Source organism: Xiphophorus maculatus, chromosome 22, assembly GCF_002775205.1.
Source record: "Xiphophorus maculatus strain JP 163 A chromosome 22, X_maculatus-5.0-male, whole genome shotgun sequence".
In the NCBI taxonomy this organism is placed as follows: Eukaryota; Metazoa; Chordata; class Actinopteri; order Cyprinodontiformes; family Poeciliidae; genus Xiphophorus; species Xiphophorus maculatus.
In genome coordinates, this window is record NC_036464.1 from 19624625 (window position 1) to 19648431 (window position 23807).

General features: G+C 39.6%; 1 protein-coding gene across 1 annotated transcript; it reads right to left on the bottom strand.

Annotated features, from left to right (window-relative positions):
• Nucleotides 1–2185: 2185 nt before the first annotated feature.
• wapl (WAPL cohesin release factor) lies at nt 2186–22419 on the bottom strand. The gene is made up of 20 exons (XM_014470686.2): nt 22137–22419; nt 20245–20655; nt 19355–20060; nt 18245–18552; nt 16487–16614; nt 15005–15100; nt 13935–14096; nt 13263–13399; nt 12184–12295; nt 11672–11902; nt 11264–11375; nt 11057–11154; nt 10752–10828; nt 9182–9360; nt 8564–8679; nt 8214–8444; nt 6242–6443; nt 5869–5957; nt 5660–5755; nt 2186–3856 (listed from the first exon to the last, which is right to left on the bottom strand). The coding sequence occupies exons 2-20, from the start codon at nt 20627–20629 to the stop codon at nt 3791–3793; spliced, it is 3531 nt and encodes a 1176-aa protein (XP_014326172.1). The 5' UTR covers nt 20630–20655; nt 22137–22419; the 3' UTR covers nt 2186–3790.
• Nucleotides 22420–23807: the final 1388 nt, after the last annotated feature.

Below are 23807 nucleotides of genomic sequence, written 5' to 3' on the forward strand. Positions count from 1 at the left end.
TGTATTGGACTGCTCGGTTGAAGGGGTACTGCTGTTTTCCTGATTTGAAGACTGCCTGGCTGAAGCAGTTGCTTGTTCTGAGAATAAAACGGCACAGGTTCAGACGAGTCAAGAGGCAGAGGACCACTTTGTCTCCAAGCCAACGGAGTTTGACATTTTTCTGATGCGAGTCAAGCCTTTCAAAAATGATGCAGATAAGTTAAAGTAAAAGTCAAGTGCTTTGTGTTTATCTTAGGGTTTTTTGTTAGGCAAGTCCTTTGCATTCATTTTAATTTGAAGAGCAAAGAACACAGTTAAGTAAAAATAAAAAAGGACAGCACTCAAATCTCAAACGTTTGTGGGTTGAAACTTTAAGACCTTGTGGGCTTAAAGTTTGGACAGCAATGGCATACGCAATAGAAAGACTGCTGACGATTAAGAACACCGTCCACACAGAGGATAAGAAGCCAAATGTTATTAATGTAATTAAAGATGCTGGTTGCTAACAGAGAACAGTATCAGAGCATTTCAATGAAAAACTGAATAGACTTAAAATATGTGGTAGAAAAAAAGTGCACATGAACATAAGTCTTAAGATTATTGCAGAGCAAAGTCATTTCAGGAGTAGGTGTACATGCAGTCTTCCTTAAGTTAATAACTCCCATATTATGAAAGAAAATCTTTATTTTTTATAGCTTTTCATCATCCCTTCACCATTTCTTTCATGCATATTTGAGGAACCCTTGAGTCTCCCGTGGCAACCATTCGGGGGCGCCCAAACACTTGCTTATAGAAAGCACCGCCTCTTTTCACACAGTTCCTCCTTTAAGCTGCAGTCTCCAGGTTACCCTCCGCCTCATAGAGAACCTCTCCCCCACACTTTCCCCTCTCAGCTCCTCCAGACTAGCGGCAGCAGTGTTTGGCAACAGCTGGTGGGTCTGCTGAACTTACCACAGGAACTACCCCTCAGTCCAGCACTCCTAATACCGTTTACAAACGGCCTAATGGAGAAGCATTGTTTTGATGATGTGCTGAAGGCAGGGTGACCGAAAGACCAGGAGCTTCTTAAAGCGACAGAAGCCCACTTTCAAGGCCTAAAATTACAAAGTCAAATTTCTTTTTCGTCATGATAGACATACATAGCACTTTTATAAGTAAGTAAAAGTTACTTGATTGTGCTTTGAATATACACCCTTTAAGACAGTCCTGAACCACAATGTCTGAAGGTTGTAACCTGTAAAAGAGGAGGAGGTTTGGACTGTTGCTCAGTGGTCAGAAATCCTCCTTTCAGATGAAACTATGAATGTAATGTGAAAAGCGAGGTCCCAAAGTCTGGGGGAAGTGAGCAGAGGTACAGAACCCACATTTCCCGAGGTCCGGTGTGAACTTTTCACAGACAGTGATGATTTAGGGAGCCACGGCTTCGTCTGGTTTCGGTCCTGTCTTTCATCAAGTTGTACATCAGAGCAGTCTTCTCCCCAGGGAATTTTGGACAACTCAATGTTTCACTCTGACAGAGCTTCATAGAAATGCTGATGTCGTCTTCCAGCTGGACTCGGTACCGGCTTGCACTGCCAAAAACACCAATATCTCTTCTTAACTGGCCAGCAAAATGACCTGAGCTAAAACTAAAGAGAATCAAAGAGGGACAATCAAGACAATGATCATACGAGACGAGTTTTGAATTACTGAAATAAGTTAACTTTCCGGTGACTTAATTTGAAGATCCGTCTGCACATAAGACATGACACAGGTGCATTCCTCTGGATTCCTTTCTATGGAAAAGACAACAAAACCTTTTTAGTAAAGAATATGTGTCGAAATCTTAAGGAAATGGGCAAGAAAATGGCTGCTCACCTACACTTGGTGACGGATAATAAATCTAAAAACAACTGGAAGAGTGACAAGGCAGGATTTTTAAGTAGGCAAAAAAAATAATAATTCTGTGTGCTTATATAAAAGTGCCATAAAGCGGGAATTTAAGGCTTTTAAAAAATCTTTACCAATAAGTGTCAAGGGTTCTTCAAGTCAGCAATAAAACAGGAAAGGCAATAAAGGAAAAAACACACGCCATATGTACTGAAAGTAGCAATTTTGTTCCATTTTCAGATACAACTATTTACATGTAACCAGAGACTATGTTCTCAAAACAGGTACAAACAGTGTTTTTTTTTTGTTTTTTTTAAATCTTGCAATTATTATTGTCTTTTTTTTTTTTTTTTTTTTCAAACAACTCAGAAATATAGTATAAAATAAGATATCAGCTTAGAGGAGTGGGCCGGAGTAGGGGGGGAGGAGAAGAAGAAGATGTCTACGCATTTTAAATGTCCAGTAACGTATATGTACACGAGTATTTACATTCTAAAATTTCCTTTTAGACCAAAGTTTTGCAAAGTAGTTAACAGTAAACACAGTCATGTTCACCGCAGCCCTACAAAACCAGATCAAACCGAAGTTTGTACAAGAAGTATGGCTGTAACCCGGTTCAGTGATCGAAACAGGAGAGCAGTTCACGACGAGAGGCTTTTCAGAGCATCGGGCGGACGATCACGGCCGAAACGACACGGAAGCAGAATAAATAAACGGCGGCTTCGGACGAGGAGTCCAGAGCCGACAACATCGTGACGATGGACTAACGGAAAGCATGAAGCTACATCCAATCGAGTTTCTTAATCAAAAATTATATTTTGTTAAAACTTGGGCCACAATCTATAAATTTTCAACAAAAAAACAAAACAAAAAAAAAGAATCGGTCACATGATTATATTAAAACAAAACACAGTCCAGCTCAGCAAAGACTTTGCACAATGAGGAGAGAAAACATTAAATTAAATACAATTCTTAAAATTATTTCATTCCATTTAAAAACAATCATCTGGAATAATTCATTATGTGCTATAGCTGAGACGAGTTAATCACGCTGTTGGATTAGTTGACATTTAAATTAAGATAGACACAAATTTGGGCGAGAACGACAAATCCATAATGGCGTGTTGTTTCTGTCTCAGTCAAAGGTCATCCTGATCGCTTCAAACATGAGGGGGAAATGTCCTACAGTAAAAAAAAAAAAAAGAGCTAAAATTGTGTGTGAGAACAATTAAAAACTTAAAACCAAGAGCTAAAAAAAACAAACATTTCCCTTAAACATTCAGTCTAATTGTGAATATTAGTGGGGAGGAGAGAGAAAATAAAAATTGATGGATCGCATTCAAAATCATTCCACGCTGTTTACATATAGACATCATTCTGTAGTCCATGAAGATGATTGATTTCCCTGCTGATCAATTATTTCACCCTTGGCTTGGACGTGAACAGGCAGAGATTAAAATGTAATGATCCATAAAATCTGATTCAAGGCTTCGCACATTCGAGCTGCGCAGCCAGAAATCAGAACCTGACAGCCAACACGGCTCCTCCTCGGCGGCTTGTCGTCGTCGGGACGATCCGCTTCGAGTCCGTTTCCAACGACTCATTGTTACCAATCTCGCGGGATCATTTAGCAAATAATAATCTGTGCAAATCACAAACAAGTATAAATTTGCACATGAAATGTGGAGTCTGATGAGAGAACTTAAGAAAAAAAAAAAAAACAGGAAATCAACAGGTTCGTCAGCTAACAGGGCTTTGGTTCAGGCTGTGCTCCGGAAAGGGAACTCGAACTGTAGCTTTGTGTGAGTTTAGACGCGACGCATCATCGGTGTGAGCGTCGATGGGTGGTCGGATGAGGTCGTGGGAGTGTGACATCTACGGGAAGGGGATCTTGAACCCTTAAAGTGTGCAGAAGAGTGAGTTCGTTGTGGTTCATCGTGTGTTAACAGTGTTCCAGGTAGTCGATGACCCGTGAGATAGACTTCTGTCCTGTGGTGCCCATTGCACACTGTGTGGGGAGGCATGGAGGAAGGAAACAGAAAGTGTGAGAACTCAAAAAATTTGCAGATTAAAGTTTGAAATGTATCTCCAATTAAAAAAAAAAAAAAAAAAAGTGGAAGACATGATTCCAATCACCCGTTCCGACGAAACGGATCGCATATGAAGCTGCTTCAAAACCCCAACATCTGGGACCAGAAGCGGCTCGATAAATATTAATTTAATAATTAGCCCTCTTTTTCTGAATTTATTAGTACTTGAAATATGCAGTTTGGTCACACAAGAATTTATGAGATCGATCACATTTTGTATTTTAATGCCAGCTTTCCGTAAAAGCTAGTAGAGGCCGTGTGAGCCGTTTTAAAACTTCTGGAGAAACAGGCAGGCCTAACCGGTCTTTCACACAACCCAGCAGCTTTTACTTCTCATGGAAAATGAATCAAAAGAGGGACTGAAATGATTTACTGAGAATCACAAACAAAAAAAGAAAGAAAGAAAATTGGTGGCTCTCAAGAGTGCTTTTCTTACCCACTTTACAAAAAGGTGCTTTAGTGCGTTTGGTGCAAAAATAAATGCCCTTTCAAATCAAGGTCTGAATCAACAGCTGAAGATAGTCAAATAAAAATCTTTACTTCAAACATTTGTCTGTTTTTTCTTACTATGTCATTGCTTGCAAATGATTTTTCCTCCTGGAGGAAAGGTTTCAGATTGGGCATGGGCCAGTTTCTGGGATACTGAAGTCTTAAAAAATGTACTGCTCAAAAAAACTCTTTAAATTTTCCAATGAGTTCAACTCATTTTAATGAGACTTTAAACAAAGTGCCAGAATAATCCGCGTGCTTTCTCTCTGTGTATTTATCTAATCTCTATCTCCCCCATTCCCAACCTGTTTCTGCACAGTGGCTGTTGCTTCTACACTTTTTCCTTCCTGTCAAAAAATGCGTCACATGTTTAGAAAGTCATGGTGTGGAAAATAAATCCCTCTGCTTTGAAAGGACATTTAAAGCTACAGGAAGTTTGTCTGTAAAGTAGCTCACTAGTTAACCAGCCAATATGAGCTTATTAAACTAGTAAAGAGAAGAAAGGAGCAATAATATTCTCCATCATAACACATTAGTTCAATTCTCTAGCTGAGTTCCCACATATTTTTCCATTTGAAACATCCATAATTTCCCTACTTCAAATTTCAATTTTCTTCCTGCAGTTTTTATAACATTCTGGATATTGAGGAATAATAATTTAAAAAAATACATTAGCTGTCTGACTCATTATCAGCTCTAATTATTTGGAGGCTCAAAAAGCCATCAAACACCACAAGGATGACATTTATAGAGCAATTATATATTATTTTATCAAAAGTGGGAATAATTATTGCATTTCTATCATAAAAGCATCCAGATCTTGTTTTAATCTTTGTATTAAACTTCTCAAATTTCCACCTAGACCAGGGGTCTCAAACTCCAGTCCTCGAGGGTCGCAGACCTACAGTTTTTAGATGTGCCACAGGTGCAAAACACTGGAATGAAATGGCTTAATTACCTCCTCCTTGTGTAGATCAGTTCTCCAGAGCCTTTCTAATGACCTAATTATTCTATTCAGGTGTGGTGCAGCAGAGGCACATCTAAAAGTTGCAGGACTGCGGCCCTCGAGGACTGGAGTTTGAGACCCCTGACCTAGAGGTTGTCACCCTGTGAGATTCTCATTCAGGGCCCCGACTTGACTCGACGGCATCGCATCATTCCGACACCGAGCGAGTTCCCGCACGTTTCCGTATTGGCCCCCTTAGCGCCGTCACCTCGCGGGTCATACTCACAGTGAGGTTCATGAAGCTCAAGAATTTCTTCAGCATTTCTGTCATTATAGAGAAATCCCCTTTAGGTAGGTGCTGTCTCACAGTAGTCACATTTATCTGGGGAGGGGGCGACACGGAGAGGTCGGTGATCAACAACTGAGACGTGTTCAGGGGCGAGAACAGAAGCGCCCGGAATGGAGTGTGTGAATGTGTGTTAGTCATAGGCTCACCTGGCTGCCCTGACAGAGGCAGCCCAGTAACAGAGCTGTGTAGGAGGCGACGATGCTGTCCTCCATGTGTTTGCCCGCGTGCTGCAGAGCTGGAAGGAAACGAGGGAGAAAAGACGACTTATTCTCAAAAGCAATCGCTTGAATGTCTAATAATAGATGTGTTCAATAAAATAAGCGCAAAAATGAAGTTTTGTCGGTAACTTTTTGCAGCTTCTTAATCAAACGCTGTAATGCATTTTTACTCTTAATAATCACTTACTGTAACTGGAAAGCATAGGATGCAATTAAGCTGAAGCTGTGCTACGGAATCGAGAACGTATGATTATGAAACCAAAGCGACTACAGAGACGCAGGTGCGCGTGTAAACGTCTACCTTTATTTAGGTCCAACTCTTCATCCTCTTCCTCTTTCTTTTCAGGTTGGCTGTCGTTCGTTTCGGATGCCACCCACTGGATTTCTCCTGACGTCTCCTGCCACTCGCCACTCTGGTCCAGGGCCGGCTTAGGGGCCTCGCTGATGAGGTCGTCCGTCTTTGCCTCGGCCAGGATGGCGGCACGCTCCCGCTCCAGGAAGAGCTGGAGCATTGGTGGGGAAATGACAGAGGTAAGCTGGCGGAAAAAACTAGCAGAGAAAGCTACATGCAGCTGTAGAAGACAATAACTGGAAGATATTGTCTTCCAGACAATAAATGGAAACGGGATTTTGATACAAAAAAAATAAAATCTCCAATTCTCACCAATTTATTTCAAAAAGGAAACAAAAACTTCAGGTGAATTACCCAAAAAATAAAAAATAAATAAATAACCCTTATTCAAAAACCATCATTAGTGGCAGAGGTTTTTTTAGTGACAGAAGTTTTAAAGCTGTAAGATGAAATTATGAAGGGAAGGTTCATCTTTAGGAAACATTTCTGAGGCAGTTGTTTACCCTCCACTGTTGCACAGCAACTACCCCACAAAACCACCCTGGTAAGGAGGATGTATTTAAATATTACCTTAAACTTTCAAGTTGAAGTTTTGTATTGGAATGGTCCAAAGCAATTTACATGAGTTAAATTTTCTAAAAAATCATATTTCAGTCTAGTTTATAGTCGTGTCTATTGCCTTTAACTAGACTAGACCCGTTCTGCTTTCAGCCATTTGTGGATACAAACAGAGTAAATCCTGCTGCTGTTTCGGCTCTTTAACGACTGACATTAACTTTACTAAACTGCTGCTAATGTTGCGCATTTATTCACAGCTTAGAGGGATTTACTTTTTCTCCTGAAAAGTAAATGTTAATCCGGCACAGATGCAGGAATGCAAACGTCTGCATCTGCAGAAAATACATTTGTTAAGTCCTTACGGTTACATCTTTCCACAAATATTAAAGAGATTTCACATGAGTTATATACGGAAGACGAATAAAACTACAACTTCTGTTGTAGCTGAAAACCGATTTTTCACCTGTTACATAGCTGAAAAATCAAAGGTCTTCATTTTTATGTCATTTTCTCAGTTCTGTGCCTGCAGAATATGACATTAAAAATCAACACAAAATATAGTTATTAATTTTTCCAAAATTTGGCAGGCGATGGGGAACACTGACTGAGATGTTTTGAAAAAGAGTTTTATTTTTATTTGTTTTACGTTGCAGCTCCTGCTCACACAAGAAAGCTTTGTAGTGAAATAAAAACAAATTGAGATTTTTTTTGTGGTGTATACATCTGCACTGGATTAGACCTCCACAGATTGTTAAAAATGATATCAGAGGTCTTCCTTACACATTTTCATCGTGTCTTTCTGTGCTGGTAACCAACAGCTAAAATAAAAGTGTTTTTTGGGGGATTGTGTCACAGCTGTATTGTTCTGTCCTGACCATTTTTTCCACTCATTTGTAAGCTGGAAAAGGAAACTGTTCCAGAAAAAACACAAGCTACAATTATTTTGAGAATATATCCTTTTATACGGATATTCAGAGTAGCTGGGGTCTTACTGTTGATGTGCAGAAACAGATTTTTATATATTTTTTGAAGCAACAAAAATAACTCAGGTAGCAGCTATTGGAGGAGCAAGTCACAACACACAGACCAGCACAGATTAAGATTTCTGGGCAGGAAAGTATATGGGGATAAAAGTTCAGGGAAGCATTATGAAACGTGCCTAAATTTAGCAACTTGAACTGTCCAAGCTGTGAAAATTATGTTCTGTGCAAAGCGGAGAAACACAGCTCACCTGCTTTGCTCCACATTACGTCAGCTAAGTTCTTAGCATATTCCAGTTTCCTGTAGAAGTTTTTTCCATGCTTTGACATAAACTACAATGACAATGACAGGTGGTGTCTTAACACTTTGTGGCAGTTTCTACCTTCACCAGGGCAGCCAGCGCTCCAGAAGGCTTCGGCACGTCCGCCTCGTCTCCCTCGGTTCCGGCTGACTGTGCCGCCGCCGCCGCCGCCGCCGTCTCCGTCTGCGTCGGATCAGCGGGCTGCATCAGGCTGTCTTCCAAACACGTGTCATCCACCGTGTACTCCATGTCCACCAGACAGTGGCGGTTTCTGGAGCTGTACTCCACGAGGTTAATTAGCAACCCCAAACCCTGATGTGCATAAATCAAAAGCAACACAAACCGGAGAAAGCACGGGTCAGGAGGGGATTCATTGTGTTGTTTTGTTATCGGGTGGAGGGGAGGGACGTTTTTCCTCGGAAGAGTCTTACCAACACTCGGACGTCAAAGCGCTGCTCCTGTGGGATGTAGCGCGGGACTCGGAGGACACAATTGAGCGCGGTGACTATCAGCTGTTCCTGCTCGCCCGTCTTGGTGCTTCCCCACTCTACAAACAAAAAGATCGATCGTTCAGCCTCTGCTTACGCCATGAAACCAAACCCTGCTGAGCTGTTTTATTTCAGTAAACCTTCAAGCATTCCACTTTGTCCTTAATGATACAATCCAAAGTGAAAAGCACAAGAAGAACACGCTGCAAAAACTAGAAAATCTTAAGTATTTTTGGTGTAATTCCGAGTGCAAATATGTTAGTACACTTTAAATGAGACAAAACTAACAAGTAACTTTTCAGCAAGACACATGAGCTTGTTTTAAGTCAACAATTCCTCAATACTGATGAACAAATAGTACTTTTCCATCAGTAATAAGGAATTATTGACCTAAAACACGCTCCTATATTGTGCTGATTGAGATATTTCCACTAGAAAGTAGTCCAAAAATACTTTCTAAGATTTTGTGTTTTTGCAGCGCATGCTAAAATGTTATAAATATAAAAGTATTCTTGGCTAAATAATCGCCTCTTGACAGAAACTAAGCTAACATTAATCTACCGTTATCGTGGGTGAGGTTGAGCAGCACCCCTATGACGGCCCTCATGCAGTCCTCCACCGCCTTGCCCACGTTGCTGAAGCTACAGTGTGGCAGCGTTACGCCCGACGACGACGACAGGGAGCTGTTGTTTAGCGCCCGGCTGTACCGCTGGATCATATCTTCGCAGTAACGTAGCGCTCTGATGACAGAAAAGAGGAAGGCTTTTGTTAGGGATTGTGAGACGTGGAATGACAGAAGTGGGGCAGAAAATAAAAGATTAATGCTGGAGAAAGGCGGCACAAAGACATAAAGCAAGGAGATAAAGATTGAACTTTTTCTGACTGATTTAGTTTGTCAAGGAGCGTCAAGTTTTAGATGAGTCTAGATCAACAGCTCGAATCCGGCTTTTGCCATCATTTGTAAGCAGAGGCCTTGGCCTTCTTTTCTTTTGGAGCAATCCTGTGACTGCCTGTTGAACATAATAAATTTCATTAGAAATGCAGTTTGAAAAGATTACAAAAAAGGACTCAAAACTGGGGTCACAAAAAACACTGCCACTAAACTTTGCCAGGCTCTTTGAGTCTAAAGTCACAAGTTTATTTGGCGGATCAATCAAACTTGATTGCAAATCATTTTAGTTGCAAATGCCAGTAAAATGGTAAGTATATTGAGCCGAAACTGTCTCATAATTCACAAATGGACAGAACAAGATTCACACTTGTATTTTTGATGAAAACACAAATATATATTTATTTCCAAGCTGCTCCTGTTGCGCTGGATTTGTGTGTGAAGTTTGAGACTCCCCTGACGTTTTAATCCACAAATGTCTTTTTCCAGCCAATCATATGAAACCTATGTTTCTGCCAATCATATTAACCCATTCCATGTTTTGTTTGTTTTACTGGTGTGTCTACTACTAATTGCTACATTTTCATCTTTACAACACATAGATACAAACAACATGAGTTCCAAATCCACTGACCTTCTTTCCGGTGACTTAATGACAACTAAGTTACCATTGAGCCCAACATTAGCAGTTTTCAGTTAAGACTATTTAATGTGTTACCAGCTAGTCAGTTTATTGGACTAGTTGCTTTGCAATCATGCCTGCTTATGCTTGACATAATTGTCAAAATAATAACAATATAAATGTTATTATACTGAGGCACAACATTCTTCAAACTTTAAACATGTACTTAACTTAAAATGTTATATTTAAAGCTCTTATTAACAGGACTTCCTCTGAAAGGGGCGGATTGTGCAGCTTGTGCTGCTGATTCATCATCTTCTGACATTTTAATTCCCAGAAGCAGTGAAACCAGCCAACCTATGTTTGTAAAGTTGCACCAGACAAAAACCAGGCAGGAGATTTTGTTCATTTAATATCCACAGCTTGTAGGACTAGTCGTTTTCATACCTTTATGTATCAGATTAATGTACAACCTAAACAAGGACAAAAACAGAGGAGCTCTGAAAATGTTGCGGCAGCGCAGCCAACCGAAAAAGCTGGAACTGTCGGAGCTGAAATCTATTGAGTCCTGGTGAGTGACAAAAAGTATTCAGGTAACTCAGACATCAACCTGAGCTCACCTGGCAGAGGAGACGATGAGCTGCGAGTCTTTGTAGGCAATCAGATAACCTTGGTTTTCTGGGTTCTGCACAGTCACCTGTTAGCAGAAGATGACAGAGTGGGATACACAAAGCCAAAGATTTAAAAAGGAATCAGGAACATTCAGGTTTAACCCAGATATTATAAAAGCCGTCAACAAGTTGTTTCGACTATGTCTTTCATGACAAAAAGAAAATCTCAAAATAAAATAAAATAAAAACTTTTTCTGTCCTCCAGTCTCACTTTTTTGTGCAAGTATTGAAGAACTTGAAAAGACACTACTTACACTTTCAAGCACTCTCAGACATCTCTCGGCTCCCCACAAAGATTCTACGAGTTTCTCCTTGTCATCTTCCTGGCTCAGGTTTTCCACGCACTCTTTCACTGTGGCAGCACAACGCAAATGGCACACTTGACTTTTCACGTTGTTAAACCACAAAGCAGAAGCAATCAAGCAGGAGGATTCAAAACACACACACACACACACACAGACCTTTATCCACAATATGGTCCAGGCCTCCTAGCAGCCGAAGTTCTTCTTTGAACCAATCGCCCGCTCTCTTGGAGGTCAGGGATAATAGTGCCTCCATGGCGAGGTGGCCCGTCTGCACGAGGAGATATGTTTGAGTTTTAGATTGATTAATTATATATTATATCTCGGACGTCAACATGAAGCACGGAAATGTTTAGAAAAGAAAAAATAAACATAGACATGCAGACGCAGGATATTTTCTGTATTTGTAGCTTTTTATTCATCACATTTCTGGAGAACTACGAAGATCAACAATTAGGATTCCTTAATAAGACAATGAAACTTAGCAATTAAATTCATGATTATTGTAACAGTAAGACGGAGGCAAAAGTTAGGTTAGATATCATCACAAGTTTTTAAAGGACATACCGTGATGTTTTCCAAGTCGAGATGCTTGTTGTGCACGGTCTCGCACAGCTTCCTGATCTTCTCCTTGACCTTCGCCACTTCCTTGGCGGTGAGCTGATCCTGGTCGCCTGAGTAGTCCTGGTCCAGCTCCAGCAGCTTGATCATGAGCTCCAGACACGCTCGGTCCAGATCCATGTTGAGCCGATCTCGACTCAGGATGTACATCAGGGCGGCGGTGCACAGAGCGAGGTTCTAAAAAACATGTAAAAAAGAAAGGGAAAAAAAAGAGTTTTTTAAGAAAGTTGATTTAATGTTTGTGAAAACTGTCAATTTGAATCCAGTTTAACAACAGAAACCAAGCTGGTTTGTGTTAACTACAATAAGTTACACAATTACAAGAAAGTAGACTATTAATAATTCTCTGTTCTGTGAGAGAATACAACACCATATTGTTGAATGAACCCAGGTGTGCGGCATAATTATAACGTTTCCAGCACTTCAATTAGACCTGCCGCTTTAAGATGATGACGTACCGGATGCTGCGGAGCGTCACTGAGCATCTTGAAGACCTGAGCCACTTTTCCTCGGGCCCGGAGGTGCATCCTGAAACTCGGCATGGCGCACCGTGTGGCCAGGCTGATTATACTGGAAGACAATAAAAGTGTGGAAATTACAGTATTATCCATGACTCTTTGTTAAGCTTAAGGGGAGACAGGCTACCACTGATTCAATTTGCATATCTATTATTTCTCCTGAGTAGATTTGCCTAATTCCAAACAAATTATGGAATTAGGCATGAGTTGGTTACAAGAATAAAGATATATCAAGGCTTAGAGAATATTACGGTCTCCAAGTGGAAAATAATAGTCAGTCCATAAAGTCCTGGAGTGATTAGAGTTTTCTCCGGGTGTTTGGAGCACAGAGAAATACACAGCCACCCCTTCCCTACCCTGCTACTGCGCACTGCTACTTAGCTGGATGAAATAAAGCTACCACACTTTGGTACACATAAAACACCAAAGTGTGTTCCACATGCGATGAGAACTAAAGGTCAACCCAGAAGACAGCTTGACCAATGTAACCAGCTAAGATCAGTGTGCTATTCTTGTATCATGAGTAAAAATAAATAATGGTATGAGAAAAAGCACAGAAAGTTCAGTAAACATGTTCTATATTTTTGCATATCAAAATCAATAATTAAATGTTCTAACATTATTATGACAGCACCAGCTTAACATTTAGCAAAAATGTATTTTTTGTAGTTTCTTCTGCATTAGTGAAAACTATTTGCATCATGTTAGAATTCATGGTGTAATTAAAAGAGTAAATGCTGCGATGCAGTAGAACTAGAAGGTTACCAAAAAGTGAAAATACATTCTTGTAAAAAGCCTGGATGAAAATAAAAGGTCCACAGTCAAACGTCTCCGAAAGAAAATTTACCTTAAAATGCGGTGAATAAACATAAAAACAGCAAGTGCGTTCTCCCCGTTTCGTCAATTCAGTGAGGTAACTGAAATTTACTACAATGAAGGCAGGAGTTGAAAAACATCACCATCACTGCAGACTGGGAGAGTTTCTCCTCAGAAGTGAGAGAAACAAGCAGCGAGCTTACCTAAGGCATCTCGTGTTAAGTGGCTGGCTGCTCTTCAGTCCCGTCTCCAGGTACTCAAAGTCGTCGGTGAACTCTTGATTCTCTCCGAACTCCACCACGTCATTGAAGTGCTTCACATGCTGCACCACCGTGTACAGCTGTTGAAAGAGGAATGGGATTAATTACAGCTAACTGGAAAGCGGCGCATCTGTCCGGAGACACAATCAGCCGGGGGGAAAACACATTTGCGCCGATATCGATGGAACGGCCCCGTGCCGCTACGCCCCCTCCGATGGTTCCATTACCTGCAATTGCTGACTGCGCTAATTTGCCTCATCAATAATGGTTCAAGCATTAAGGCCTGATCAGCAGTTCCTTCTGCACGTTCACCAGTCGCAACGAGATTGTCGAGTGTGCTCAGCATGACACAGGGTGGACTAACTACAGAATTAGTGCGAGGCAACACCTCTGCACTTCAGGTGATCTGTGGCCATGGAGGACCAGAGTGTAATCTCTGTCCAGGAGGCCCATCATTAACCTAAGTAATCTATGGGGGATTTAAAATTATTAGCAACAATTGTTGTTGAAAAGACTGACTGTTGCATCTTAAAAAAAACATATCAGTAACCTACAAAATAGCTAAACATCAATTGCAATTACCAGAGACTCCATCTCGCTGTGCCTTCCACTCACCTCTTTGTCTTCTTTCCTGCATTTGAGTGCCGTGACAATCTCTTGGTTGAGTCGTGTGGGGATGGTTTCCGATTTGATGACTTTTGGTGGCGGTGGAGGCGCTTTGAACAAGCCGTCGTCTTTGTGAGAGTTGCTGTCCTTGCTGCCGCTCGACAAAACGGGCTGAAGAAGGAGGAGGAAATGGACAGAGAGAGAGACAGAGAAAAAAAAATAAAGGTCTGACCAAAGTAATGAAATCTGTATAATGGGCACGTCTACAAGGTTTACCACTGCTGAACAGTTTAGGAGCGTGTGTGTAAGTAAGCGCTTTAAACAGATGTCGGAGGAGATCGAGCAAAGTCAACAGCCAATTTTAAGAAAGCCTGTGCCCGAGCTCTTTGTCTCCTAACAAACATTTATTTCCATGGGGTAAATTCAGCTCAGAGGGTAAATAAAGAAGCAAAGCTAGACTCACTTGTCTGACCGCATCGGTCAAAACACAAACTTGGAAATAAAATGTTTGTTTTTTTTAAAGAGCTGCTAATGGGCCTGTTGCAATAAGCATTTATTCAAATAATTGGATGACAAATTAAAATAAGCTGGATAAAATTCATTGTGATTTGTTTTGAGACTTCATAATCCATTATTTTATGGTTTTGTTGTCCATGGTTTTTATTTCTGTTCTATTTATAGTTTTTTATTTTGGATATTTAAATTTTCTTCCAGTTTCAGTGCCAAGTGTTATTTACAAAATTAAAGTTTATTGGTATTTGAGAGGGCAAACTTGTATTATTATGCTATTATCAACATGTTACTTGAAAATAGGGTCAAAAGTAACAATATTATCATTTATAGGAATAATTAGTGGGACAGTTTATAAATGCGTTATCCTAGCTGCCAACTACTGAATAACTTTACTACTGAGAAAACAAATTGAACTCCCTTTCGTCATTTGCTATGCACAATATTTCTTAAAGAACATCTCTAATTGAACAGCAGGCATGCATATTTTCTAAATGACACAACCTATAAATAGACTGGATTCTTACAAAGTCTTGACAGATGCAAATAATACCAACTCATGGTCTTACCGGGGAGGTCTGAGATCGAGAAAGTGGAGGCACAGGAATCTCTTCGGGTTCAGGTTGGTTCCAGTGTCGAGCGTTGTACACAGCTTTAGAAGGAGACTAAAAACAAATTTAAAAAATGTTTTAAAAAAATATCATATCTGTCAATTCAATAGAACGCTAATCATAAATTTAATTTAATGATTAAAGAGGAGCCGTGAAAAATAGTTGCACACAGTATGAGAAAAATTAACAAACTACTTTAAAAAGGTTATTTTTCTTTTACTTCCCTGATCAAAAGAAGTTTGGTACAGAAAAAAATACAAATAAAAGCGTTGGTGAAGGTTGCTGCCCAGACGGTCAGGTTTAGAAGTTGCTGACCCGGAAAGACTGACTCATTCATTTCCACCCCTGTTGCAGCATCCTAGTACTTTAGTCATTCGCAGAGAGTTGGGGTCACTGAAAAAACAGTCATTTTTAAGCAGAAAACTTTGCTTATTGCATATAATTTAGTTATTTGATTTCAATAAATGGTAGAAAGCTCATGCGGTTGTTTTAATCAGGGCAGCTGTAGGCTCAGTCTGGAGCTGAAGAATCTCCCAGCAGCACAGAAACACTTCCTGTAAATAACACATTCTGTGACTCAACCACACATTGCGCAGGCGATGCACCAGTTTATGCTGATGATGGTGGGAACGGCAGAGGACAGAGCACAAATAACCCAAAGCCATGGCAAAGTATGATTCAATTAAAACAGCAAAATGTGCTCTGAAAACACCACTAATCAGGACTGAAGAAAAAAAGAAAAAAAAAAACTGTAAAAATAGGAGGTAATAATCTAAACTCTTCACACAACATCCACATTTACAACGAAGCACACGTTTACCATGTTGGTGTTAGGGGTAATTAAAGCTGGACTTTAACATCGGGCGCTTGGCGCGACGAGATGCAACTCAAACATAAATTACAGATGAATCATAGCATTTACTCAGAAAAGTGTCAACAGAACCAGCCGATCAGATTTAGTAGTTTGTAAACAACATGGGCCTCACCTGTGAAAGGAGCTTCCTGAAGCACTCGGGGCACTACAGAGTATTGACGTTGTTAAAAGATGAATAAAAACACTAATCTTTTTGGTTTTTACCTTATGTAATGACTTTTATTTATTACTAATAAATTATGTAAATGATTGTAATGTATTTTTAGGTTTCCTTTACCTTCATTTCAAATGATTTATTGTCCAAAATGTAGAATTAAGTTTAGTTCCACTTTCTATATTTATTGGTTTATATTCATTGCTCTTTATTTGTAATCTTAGTCTTGAGACCCATCGGTTTCTTCAGTCACGTAATCCAACCCTAACACTGCTAACAGATTTGTGTGCAAATTTTCATACTTGAGTAATAATACAATGAGAAACCTCTCACAGAAGGTACTAAGTAAAGCACGGAAAATAACTTTTGGATAAAAACAGTTTGAATTACATATGAACACAAAAAAAGTTACCTTTTTGGGTCCACTGAAAATCTTTTTGAGTCCAGTGGTGGAATCCTTCGATTTGTCACCTTGCCTTCCTGTTCGCCCTTTCTGGCCCTCAGTGACTCCAGGGCTGTCATCAGAGAAGTCAAAAGCATCTGTAGAAAAAGTAAAGTATGCTCTTTAAATATGCTCAGCACAAAAAAACAACAAAAAAAACCTGCATTTAGTTCATTAATTCAGCGAGGCAACAATGCATCTTGGTGATAAATCTTACAACATTTGAGAGCTTAAAGGTACCACAGTGGCAATGAAAAATGCAATTGTGGAATGAGCAGACATCTTCTTCTGCCGTTGAATATTTGGTATTGTTTATAGAAATGGCTGGTTAAGGTTTTATAGAAAACATGCTAATTTATTAACTTAACAAACAGGAACCTCAGTGCAATGTGACATTAAACGACCTCCACCAACAACCCTTCAGCACTGGCGGAGAGGATTTGGAAAGTTTTTCTTGCGTAACCCACAAATGCCTTTTCCTTACAGATGCTGCAGCATTTAGAGCAGTGGTTCTTAACCTGGGATAGATCGAACCCCAGGGGTTTGATGAGTCAGTCTCAGGGGTTCGGCGGAGCCTCTGCCGCGGAGGTAAACACACACTTGTGTAAAGTCGTGATGACGCGCCCCGCTTGGCCATCACTTGCTGCAGAGGATCATGTTACATTGCCCGGCCAATCAGCGCTGCGGGGAATTTAGTGCGCGCAGTATCAGCGGCTGTCGTAGTTGTATGTTGCGTGGTTTCTTTCTTAATATTTTAATCCATACTAAATATGTCGAGCAAAAAAAGAAGAAAATGAACAGACTTTGTTCTGTAGATGCACTTGCCAAGGTGAAGCCACGCCTCTCTGAACTGGTCTCCCAAAGACAACAGCAGACGTCACACTGATTTGCAGGTATGTCATTTGTGCAATACTTTATTCTGGCCCCAAAAAAGTATTTTGTGGATTCAAAACGACAAAAAACAAATTAAATTTAAAATAAAATAAAAAAAAAAGTTATTAAAAAAATGTAATTCTTTGAAAAAAATCCAAATTTATTTTTAATTAGTAAAATAGTAAAAAAATATTTTGGGGGCTGAAATTCTTTTATGGGGCCAAAATAATTTTGGGGGGCCAGAATAAAGTAATACTGTAACTTGCTGTGAGTTCATGGTTTTGTTCTTTGAGCAAAGGTGATGTTCATGCACAGCTCATTTTGTGCACCAGCAAAAAACATATACCTAGGCTATGTCTTGAATTTGGAAAAAAAAATTATTTTATTTATCACTAAAGAAGGGTTCGGTGACTGCGCATATGAAGCTGATGGGTTCGGTACCTCAAAAAAGGTTAAGAACCACTGATTTAGCGGAAACAAACGAGTCTTTTAAACGCCATAAGATTTAGTTACAAGTAAGACTTTGTTTTTCAACCAAGCACAAATTTTAGGGATGCACGATATTGAATTTTTGGTCAATATCCAATTTGCCAACATACTAAAACTTATTTGGCCGATACCAATACCGATATTTTTCCCTATACCCACTTACTGAAACTATATGGCTTTCTCTACTGTGGAATTAAAATACTGCACCGTCTTTGTCAATTTTACCTGCTACCAAATGAAAGTGCTAAAAAGAGATTTGTGACCCCAAGTCAGGTTCCAAATCCAGCTTTGGAAAGATTATGATAAAATTACTTGTCACTTCTTCATCATATCAGTCTATGCCTCGGTAATATCACCTCTGCTCACCTGTATTGCTGCTGGCTTGACTGTCCTGAGAGTCGCTGGTATGAGGACTGTCGACACTTGAGCTCAGTGCAGCTAAGGCTGCGGCCGCCCTCTTGACCTTCTTCTCTTTGGCCTGAGAGTTCTCGTCATCGCTGTCGCTCTCGCTAAGGTCATCAAAGCCAAAATACTTGATCTTGTAGCTGCTTTTGCCAGCCGTGGCCCCTTCAGAACTCGCATCCTCCCCTTCGTCGTCCTTGTACTCAAACCCAAAGAACTCCAGTTTGGTCTGAGCCAAGGTCTTCTTCGGCTTTGTCTGGATAGGCCTAAACCTAAAAAAAAAAAAATTTTAAAAAACAATAGAACCAACGTTTCTTCAAAAATATGATCTGTGCAATTAAGATTTTTTTCCTACTTAGTTTATTACATTTAATTTCATCTGCATTGCTGCAATACTTAATTGTGTTTCCCCTCTCTCTCATTTTGACCCACATGTAAGTTACAGCAAAATTCACTTCACTATATCAAATTAGTTCGATAAACTAACATTTAAAAGAAAAGAGATACAAGAGAACAAATATATGTCATTTTTGAGTGAAAAAGTAACTATTTTGCCAGGAGGACAACCTCCAAGTACTGCTTGTTGTCTTAGAGTAAATGCATTGAACAGACAAACAATGCAAGGCAACTTCAAACACTGACTACTGCTTTCACATTGCTGCTTTGAGAAGCTATAGAAGAGAGTAAACATGGAAAGCTAAAGGTGACACTTAAAAAATAAAAACAAATAAAAAAACAGAACAGGGTCCGACTTCTGTACGAACCGATCATATTGCCAAGATACAGCAAATGTCATAAAGTTAAAATAACCAAGGTGTGACATCTAAATTTAAATTAGAGTTCAATTTTGCAATTTGATGCATAATTTAAAAAACTATTAAATGGTGTTTAATGATGGAGATTGCATGAAAAAGCAAATAGAAAAGTGCAAATAGTTCAGAAGAACATTATATTTCAAAATCCTTATTCAACTAGAATAGTTTCAAATTAGAGAGAACCCTCACTCGGAAGAATTTTCACTACAATGCAACTTTTGAGACAAAAATGAAAACATAAAAAAAGAAAGAAACCTACCGAGTCGATTTAGGTCGTTGTGTGTCCGACTTCTTCTTCATCTGACCTGCCTCTCCCAGGTCAGCGGGGGTGGGCTGTGCCACGAGTTCGTCGATGCTGCGGTCCATTGAGTCCTGGATGGTGACATTGCACACTGACAAACAGGACGGGTGCAGAACTGTGTAGTCCCGCACCCTCCCGCCACCCCTGCCTGCGGGCTTGGCTGCTGTGTTAGCACTGGCAGCAGTACCACTTGCGCTAGCAGAAAGGACACTATTGGATTTATCTTGGGCACTCGAGGGGTCAATGGGCTTGTCACTGTCGCTGTCGCTGAATTCAGCAAGTGCTTTGTGAGACCGGTGGGGTCGTTGGTATTTCTTGCAGTTTGAGGCCCTTAAGGTAAACGGGGAAGGGGGAATGTTGTCCACTGGTTCTGGCGGGGGCTCTGTGGAAAGCTCCTGGTCCTCACTTTTCATTTCCTCCAACAGGGATCCGTCATAAGAGCATGCAGGTTGGATGTTGTGCATTCCTCCAGGTACGTTTACTGACATGGCGGCATCTAAGTTAGAAAAGGAGGAAACCGGCATCTGGGATAGAGACAAGTTTTTGTTGTCGAAGAGGACGGTCTCTGAGACGCAGGTCACATATACAGGTTTTTGGCTGTCGGCCAATGCACTTTTGTACCACGGCTGATTGTCCTTAACATCCTCTTCTGACATCTGCTCATCTGCAAAGAGAAAAGAAATGCATAGGCTATTATGCAACACTAAAATTGAAAATATTTTCAAGAAGACTTGGTGGATTACATACATTTTGGTTTTTAACATGACAACTTTTCATGTGTGAAGCCAACAAAAATCATGGTCACGCTTTATTCCCCAAACAGGCCGTTTCTACAAGTGGCTACTTACTTGTCAATGTGGCTGTTATACTTGCAGAGGCCTCTGCTGATGTCACAACGGCAGCAGTCACTCTGCTCTCCGCTGTAACCGTTTTCGGTACGGGCTCTTCTTTAATCTTCATTTCAGAAACATTTTCGGAGGTCACAGTCTTGGACTCTTCATCGCTGTCGAACCCAAACGGGTCTTCGCTGTCGCTGTCCTCAAGCTTGGGCCTCTTGAAGACCTCAGTTGCTCCAGGATTTAAAAAAGGCTTTTTGCCTCCCAGCTGTGCCTTGTAGGTGGTCTCCCCCCATTTGGTGGTCAGGGTGGGCTTCTTGTTGGAGAAAACTTCTTCAAATTTGGAATTCGCCTCCCCTCCCTTGCGGTTGTAGGTTTTACCGAATCTGGATGTCATGTTGGTTGCTGTATGTTACATATTCTCTGTAAACACAGGAAGAAGTATCACCAAAAATGATGCAGTCTATTCACCATTTTATAACTTAGTAGTTTTTGTCCTCAGTGCCTAAATAGTTCAGGTTTGAAATGGATTAGTGTAGGATTCAGTTTATACTCCCCAGGGTAACATTTATAAATACTTTGACATTCAATATTTAAAAAAGAATATAAATATGCATATATATATATATATATATATATATATATATATATATATTTGTTGTCCTAATCTGATATGATGTGCATAAGATACAGACCCAAAGGAGGAATTAAAATAATTTTAAAAAGATGGAACCAGGTTATGACAGATTTCATTAAATGACAAACACTTAAAGTTATGATATTTCAGAGTTTTTATACTTTACATTGACTGCCATTCATTTCTGCAGCCTAAACTTTACCCTTATCCTAACCCAGCGTTGTTCCTTGTGGACAACGTAGTATGTGTCAGGAAAATGGTCCCCATAAGGTATTACAAACAAACGGCGCGCGCGCCCACGCATACACGCACACACACACACACACACACACCCACACACACACAGGGTGTTGTTTGTATATGCAAGTGTTCCCACGGTGGTAAAAACGTTTGAGATTTAACAACTATTTTTGTACCACAACAGAACTTAAAACGTGAGGAAAGTACGTCCTAAGAAATTACATGGGGGGAGGAAATCAGGTTATACTACACTTGAATCTTTTAAACTCAGCAGGTAATTTCTGTTTTTAAATAGTAATATTTACTAGCTACGGCAGAATTAATTAAAAGCATTCAATACGTCTTAATAAGAAAAAACAAGCATTTGGAATACTTGATAGCATTATTTGCTTTATATTCGACATTGCAAGTAATGACCTAATAACCTACGTAAAAAAAAAAAACAAGCATATTGATAATTTGATATAGCAAATTCAAATTACTAGCAACATCACTTCTAAATATAAAATAAGCGACACACATATTACATTTTAATAAATTCTGCATAACATATATTCAGTGACTGGAGAAATTATGCAAGGCATTTTGGCAAAGTTGAACCAACTGTTAGTTGATAGCACACCAAGTTAGCATTGCCAGCAGCTCAAGCTTTTAGTGAAAATCGGTCAAGTCTTCTGCAAGCAACACACAAACAGAAGGCATTTTGTAAACCAAAATAAAGCTCAGAGGTTAGATAAGTTATCTACGTGGCATTGTACCGGACCAGATAACTTATCTACGCCTGTTAAGTCCAGACTGGCCCGCATGTAAAGTTAACTGCTGTGTGAAGTTAGCTATTAGCCGTTAGCTTCAGCTCTGATAACTACTAGGCTAATGCAAGTCTCTTGTTTACATTTCTAACCTGGCAACATCAGATGGAGAAAAGCGTGCTTTTCAAGACGACCAAGTGCACAGATATACGGAACTGACTATATATAATGTTATATAAAGTAACAGTGAGTCAAACAATAACTGGGACATACTATACCTTTCAACTCAAGCTAACCGTCTGCTTGTCTCCTAGCCAGCCGGTTAGGCCTGATCAGCCACTCACGCACAAATCAAGCGGGTAAAGTCGGTCCACTGCTGCAGAAAGAGCTCTAGAAACACATCTCTATCCGAACTATTACTTTATAGCATTGCAAGATATAAAAGAAAATCTTAACAGATGCAAGCGAAGCTACACCAGTTCAAAGATAAAGAATAATCCGGAGTTTTTCCATGTTGAAGTGCTACTGACTGCCATTAAAATATCCCCTCCCTCCGCGACGTTTGGCACTGTACTGCGCTGCCTAGTTAGAACGTAACTGACCTATCAGCAACAAGAGCGCTTGCCTTCGCTGTGAGGCTGTGTCAGCGTCTCTGATTGGTTAAAAAAAAGTCAAAATAAACCATAGGGGGCGCTAAAGGATTGTATTTGTTGGGAACTTTGGACCATGCCAAATTTGGCTTATATTCTATGAGAATAAAATAAGATATGTTAAATAAAATTGCATGCAATTAAAATAACAGAGAACAAAAGTTTGTAAGTAAATCAAATTTGTACCAAAAGAGACCACAACATGATTATTATATAAAGACTCCATAATCAGAATAGATTTTTTTTTTCTTACTGTAATTATCAGGTATTTAGGTTTTATTTACTTGAGTAGTGTTTGCTTTCTTGAAACTAACCTCATCTGACTTAAAAATTATATTATCCAGTATAATATGCAAACTGTTGAATCAAATGGTTGTTTTTTTTACCCACAAACCTTAGTTTTAGTTGCATCCAATGTCTTGAATTTGAGATAAAACTTTTTGCACCCATATAGAATATGTTAGATGTTATGTGCCAAACAATGCAATTCTGAAACTCAATGTAGTGGTATTAAAGAATAACAACAAAATAAATAAAATTATATAAATAAAAGTGGTAAAAAAGTAACTGAATACAGTAGACAAAGGCTACAAGGCTGCAGTTGGTATTACAGACGGCAAACAACCAAAGCTGAAACAAAGAGTCAGGAACAAATTCTGATATTTTAAAAAGGTTTACAGATGGTACAATGCAAAATTTAAAAAAAAAAAAAGCTATAAGTAAAAGTGTTCTTTAGGAATATTGATGGCAACACCCTTAAAATCCCAAAGATATACCTTGAAAAAGCAATAGCATATGAATGATCATATCACAGAGGAAGTGTAATGTTCAATTTTAGTATTATATTCTCTGTAGAGAATGTTTTAACGATAAAACTAACTGCAATTTTTCATTTGTTCTCCATGCGACCAAAGGTTTGTTTTGAAAACTTGCTTAACTCATTCCCTTTCAATGACCCTTTCAAACTGCTCTGACCAGCACTACTGACACCAGCAGGGGCAGTGGTGCTGGCACTGGTGATGCACACCATGTAGATTGTCCTGTGAGCCTGCTAAGCAACATGGTCCTACTGTATTGACACTGAAAAGCACATTTGTCAGAGCGACATCACCACATTTCCTTCAGGCTGAGGAGGTCTCTGTGAAAATGGCTGGCCTTTGTTCCAAAAAAACAAACCCAAATATATGTGTATGAATACAAATACACATTATGAACTTGTCATAAAGAAGATAAAAGCATATCTCAATCCTGTTGTGTATGAAGACCTTGTCAAACCTCTTTGTTGAACGTAACAATGAG

Excerpts from the sequence above, each read along its gene's own strand:
- wapl (XM_014470686.2), bottom strand. The coding sequence starts at position 20,629 with ATGACATCCAGATTCGGTAAAACCTACAACCGCAAGGGAGGGGAGGCG. Across the intron at positions 10,829-11,056 it reads GTCTGAGAGTGCTTGAAAGT|GTGACTGTGCAGAACCCAGA; the intron begins GTAAGTAGTGTC and ends TTCTGCTAACAG. Across the intron at positions 5,756-5,868 it reads GCCTCTGTCAGGGCAGCCAG|ATAAATGTGACTACTGTGAG; the intron begins GTGAGCCTATGA and ends CCCCCTCCCCAG.